Below are 5,210 nucleotides of genomic sequence, written 5' to 3' on the forward strand. Positions count from 1 at the left end.
TTTTTTTTTTTTTTAGTTTTGAGAATGAAAATTATTTAAATATCCTTGACCTTAAAACTTGAATCCATGATAAATGAGGGTACTTTTGTCTACTATAATCCGGTACACATTGTTAAAACGTACCAACTAAAAAACAGGCATACGCGTGTTAACAAACCCCTATATATATATATATATACATATATATATATATATATATATATATATATATAATATATATAATAATAATAATAATAATAATAATAATAATAATAATAAATAATTGATCTTTCATATTATTAGAATATGTCTTATAAAATTCAAAATTCAAAATTCTTATCCTTAAAAGTTGAAAATGTTCTTTCATCCTTTTTATCAACGATTAAAATTTATCAAGGTTGTCTTCATTTTAAGGTAATTTATTGTTATTATTGATTTGCGACCATGGATTTCAAATAATTTTATGTTCACTTTTAAATATTTATGAAAAAAAGCGGATTTGCGGGATAAAGGAAATTTTCAATTCTCCATTCTCTGCGCATATTTGTGAGAATTGTTAACAAATCTCAATTTTACCTATTAAATGTAGAGCTGTCAAAACGGATAACTCGGCTCGATTCTGTTCTGTTCATCACGGGTTGGTCACTTAGTGAGTCAACCTAACCCGGCTCATTTATTAAGGAGTCGAAAAAATCTTAACCCAACTCGACCCACCATGGGTTGGTGAGTAATCACTAGCCCCTTTAATTACAGTTTTTTTAAATAAAAAAAATTACAAACTTTCTATATTCAAATTTAAACAAATTTTACTCCCAAAAAATAATGTTAAACTAAAGACAATTCAAAATAATAATAAAAAGTACAATATAATCTAAATGTCATCTAAAAACAAACACAAAAAACATACAAAAAATCTCGCTCCTTGAAGAATTTAAATGAAGAAGAGAACAAGTTCCGTGAGAACGATTTGTAAGAGAAGAGGTTATTTTTTTAGTATACACGTGAAAAGAGTATTTTATTTTTTAGGGTTTCATAAATAAAATAATAAATTAAAAAAATAAAATTAGGTAGTTGGGTTGGTGGGCCAATCCGGTCCACCACGGGTTCAACCTGCATGAGCCGGGTTTAAATGAGCCGGGTTGAAATCTGACCCGCATAAAAAGAATTCAATTAATTCAATTTTTTCAAACTCAACCCGACCCGGACCCATGATGAGCCGGGTTGACTCGTGGGTTGTGACCCATTTTGACGACTCTACTTAAATGTATAATATCCCTTAAATGTATAATATGTTTGTCTCAAATGGATTCAATAATAATAATAATAATAATAATAATAATAATAATAATAATAATAATAATAATAATAATAATAATAATAATAATTATGGAATTTTAAAAATTAATTTTCTTTATCTCTTTATAATAACTTTTACAATTATATATAATATTAATATTTATCATTTTATATAATACTATTAAGAATATTTTAATAATCTTCAATTTTTATCCATTAAATTATTTCTTCATCTTTCATATTTAGTCAAATTCTACACTAATTCTTACCAATTTTACTTCTAAATCTCTTCTCACTAACTTCCAAATCCACTCAAATAAACAACAAAATATTTTTCTTCAAATCCCCTCCATCTCGTCTAAATCATCTCAAATTAAACCGTAAAATATGAACTTATAAGGAATTGTATTATAATAATAGTTAAGAAATATATTAAAAATATACATATAAAATAAGAAGGACAGAAAGTTAATTAAAGTCTTAAATGATAACTCTTAGGAGTTACGTAAACAATTTGAAAAAATTAAATTAATAATATTTATATATTTATTGACCTCGAACTTGGAAACAATGGTTTAGAAAGAAGTCAAAACTGAAGGTCCCTCTTCAGAAAACAATGGGCAAAAGGGTAGGTCTGTCATTATCCACTAAGGAGAGTACAAGATTGGGATTTTGCTTTTGGGCTCCATCTGGTGGACCCAATTATCCACGTGGCGTTCATCTGTTGAGTCTCTTGACACTATGAATGTCTCTAGAAGGTGATCAAACAGGGAGAGTGACACTCATCTCTGTTCTCTCTGAGTTTTTCTGATGAGAAAGAGAAAGGAAGAAAATCACAAAAATTACATTAAAGTACCAAAATTTTCACCGCAGAACCTTACTTTTCCGCCTTATAAAAGAAATCGGTGTCACCAAACGTTTCACTTACATCCTTTCCTCTCTTTTAGCCACCACCCTTTCACGTGTCCTTCTCTTACCTTGTTCGCTCCGTCTGTTTCCGAGGAAAAGGAAAAACCTCAATTGGGTTCCTTTGTTTTTCTTATTTCTTGTTCTCATAACAAGTTTCTTTCTGGGAGTTACGTGAAGTTTTCACCTTGGTTGAAGGGGTGACGAAGAGATTAGGGTGGTGCTATTTGAAAAATGGAAGGAAGGAAGCAAATGGGTTCTTCTTCTTTTACTTCTGAGCTCTTTGGGTCCAATCAGTCCCATAAATCTTCTGCAACTGGAATTTTTGAATCTATGTTTTCTCCACCGTCTAAGGTGAGATGTTTGTTTGCTTTGATTTTTAATAGTTCAATTTAATTCAATATTTTTTGCTTATGTGCATTTCATGCTTGAACGATTTTGTTGTGTTTTATAATGGCTTTGTTGTCCTGCTATGGATAATGGTTTGTGATTTAAAGTTTGATGTGCCGTTATGCAACATAACTTCACCATCATCATCATTTTGTTATGATTCAGGTGTTGGGGAGAGAGTCTCTGCGTTCTGAAGCAAGTGAGAAAACTGCAAGTGAGTGGTGGAGCTCAAAAATTGGTATTCCCGGTTATTATAGTCTAGTTTGGCCCCTCTCCTTTCAAGTTTCGTTAATTTTCTATAGATTTTTGGAAATGATTTAAAATGTAATATTAAAAGAATATCACATTATCTATTGGCTCTGTTATTTTTCCTGTTTAGAATTTTCATTTGTTATGTCTTAGTATATGCTTATTGCATCCTTAGTAGTGTGTCATTCATTCTATTTACCAAATTACCCGAGTTCTGAAAACCAGCTAATACATCGTATTAAGAATTATTATAAATACTCTGCTTCAAATAGAATTTAACTGTAAGCCAAGATATTTTCATATGTGGATGAAACCATACGTAATCTTTTCAATATTTCAATAGCTTAAAAGCTTCTGATGAATCATTGGATTTTTTTTTTCAATTTTTCTATGCTATGAATACAGATCACATCAGCAAGGAAAGTGGTGGTGAAACTCAGAACACAGCACATAAGGATATGAGTTCTATATATCAGGAACAAAAAGTTCAACCATGTCAGCTTAGCTCATCAATCCATTATGGTGGCCAAGACATATATTCTCGGCCTAAGAGTTCACAGGATTCTGAATTCAACTCTTCGGTGATTACCCTTACTAGTGTTTGTATTATATAGACATTTTCAAAGCGTATAACCAAAAGACCAGAGTAGATGTGTGTGTATGAAAACATTCATGTCTTGCTATCTCAAATCAAATGTAAATATCTTGCAAGGGAAATAAGAGTTACTAGATTATCTTGTTAAACTGATCCCTCTTTAGAATTAAAGAAAATTTGAGATATTTAACCAAGAGCAATTAGTTACGTTTTGTGTATGTTGTATTTTATTTTATGGGTACTGTTTTTCATACTATTAGGAAAGCCTAACATGTTTTTTTTTTTATTTATTTATTTAGATGTACAAGAAAGATGGGGTTGAAGATGATTCAGAAAGTGCTTCAAGAGGAAACTGGTGGCAAGGTAATATATATATTAGTATTGATTTCACGATTGGCCTCTACTGTTCTAGTTGTCAGTCACAAGTTTTTTATTCATTTTCTGTCTTGTAACTTCTATCCACAGGAAGTCTGTATTACTAAGATCGCCATTGCCAAGAAATATGCTCCGCAAGGTATACGAGTTTCTTATAGCCTTTGCCAAATGGTACTCTAGAAATCTGATTAATTTTCACTTCCTTGAACATTTCACTCTGTGTAGTTTATTTGAAATTAAAGTAGCCTTGGAAAGTTTACGAAAGGATTATGAAGGGTTTGAAATAACCTAGACTGAATCAGAAACTAGAAGAAAAACATGGAACTACCTCATCCTACTCTCCAATTGAGCGGGGAAAAAGAAAAAGGAAAATACAAAGGAGACAATTACTTCCATAGGTGATAAATGTCATGAAAAACTCTAATTATGTGATTTGGTAATAGATTTAGTGTGGATTATAATTTATGCAAATCCTGTGAGCTTTTGATGTTCCATTGTGATATAGGCAGAGTGCAGAGTTATATACAAGATTGTGTTATATCTTCTTATTTAGAAAATCTCTGGTGAAAATTTGTAAATAGGAATCCTACCCTCTTCCACAATTGCATAGTATAGAAAATCATAAGGAAAAATGGCCAAAGGAGAAGGTCATGAGGACCTTATCCATTTTCAATATGTACATGCAATTCCATATACATTTGACCATATTTTTGAACTGCTATTTGCGTTTTGCATTTATGCAGGTAAATAAGAGGATAGTTTAGCAGTTTAGGCCATCTTTGTTGCGTGCACAAGTTATGAATTGCGAGAACGTTGTGGATGGCTTGGCTAGTTGCTTTCTCCAGCCATAATAGAATCACTATATGAACCTGTAAAGACTATAGTACTTAAAACTGTGGTAATGTAAAAGTTGTATTGTATGGTATAGGAACTTCATGCATCGTCATCAGCTACTCTCTTATGTGGCTGAAAGCTTTTAAGTTTTTACTTTAATGGGAGAAACCCTCTTTTACTGGTTTCCCCTCTACTTTGTATTTCAGATGTTGTAAGTGAGAACTGATCATTTATGTTTGTATATATATATATATATATATATATATATATATATATATATATATATATATATATATATATATATATATATATATATATATATATATCTACACATATGTATTTATGCGCGTATATCATCTTCCTGCACTTATGAAGCGGACTGTAGCACTTTGTGAGTGAAGGCTCATAGTATTAAACACATTAATTATACCAAATCCATCTTTCTAGAAACTGAGACGTGGAATAAAACAAGTACATTTTATTCCATTAACTTTTGAGAAGACATGGTATGTTATAAGCACGCCGAAACGTTTTCAAAGTTTTGAACTTGAAAATTGTTGTGATGCTTTTCCTTTTTTCACATGAT

The 5,210-nt window shown here is 30.8% G+C and overlaps 1 protein-coding gene across 3 annotated transcripts; it reads left to right on the plus strand.

Annotated features, from left to right (window-relative positions):
* The first annotated feature begins 2,071 nt into the window (after positions 1 to 2,071).
* On the plus strand, positions 2,072 to 4,867 carry LOC106755017. Of its 3 annotated transcripts, XR_001375359.2 has the most exons (7): positions 2,076 to 2,535; positions 2,737 to 2,809; positions 3,226 to 3,401; positions 3,715 to 3,778; positions 3,881 to 3,929; positions 4,016 to 4,188; positions 4,534 to 4,867. XR_001375359.2 is itself a non-coding variant. In XM_014637116.2 (6 exons), the coding sequence occupies exons 1-5, from the start codon at positions 2,416 to 2,418 to the stop codon at positions 3,895 to 3,897; spliced, it is 426 nt and encodes a 141-aa protein (XP_014492602.1). In that variant the 5' UTR covers positions 2,072 to 2,415; the 3' UTR covers positions 3,898 to 3,929; positions 4,534 to 4,867. The 3 variants fall into 3 exon arrangements, 2 of the variants coding, with proteins under 2 accessions (XP_014492602.1, XP_014492600.1); XM_014637116.2 differs by lacking the exon at positions 4,016 to 4,188 and having other exon boundaries at positions 2,072 to 2,535; positions 2,737 to 2,785; XM_014637114.2 differs by lacking the exon at positions 4,016 to 4,188 and having other exon boundaries at positions 2,080 to 2,535.
* Positions 4,868 to 5,210: the final 343 nt, after the last annotated feature.

This window comes from Vigna radiata, unplaced genomic scaffold (assembly GCF_000741045.1).
Source record: "Vigna radiata var. radiata cultivar VC1973A unplaced genomic scaffold, Vradiata_ver6 scaffold_309, whole genome shotgun sequence".
Classification (NCBI taxonomy): domain Eukaryota; kingdom Viridiplantae; phylum Streptophyta; class Magnoliopsida; order Fabales; family Fabaceae; genus Vigna; species Vigna radiata.

Excerpts from the sequence above, each read along its gene's own strand:
- LOC106755017 (XM_014637114.2), top strand. The coding sequence starts at position 2,416 with ATGGAAGGAAGGAAGCAAATGGGTTCTTCTTCTTTTACTTCTGAGCTC. Across the intron at positions 2,536-2,736 it reads TGTTTTCTCCACCGTCTAAG|GTGTTGGGGAGAGAGTCTCT; the intron begins GTGAGATGTTTG and ends GTTATGATTCAG. Across the intron at positions 3,402-3,714 it reads ATTCTGAATTCAACTCTTCG|ATGTACAAGAAAGATGGGGT; the intron begins GTGATTACCCTT and ends TTATTTATTTAG.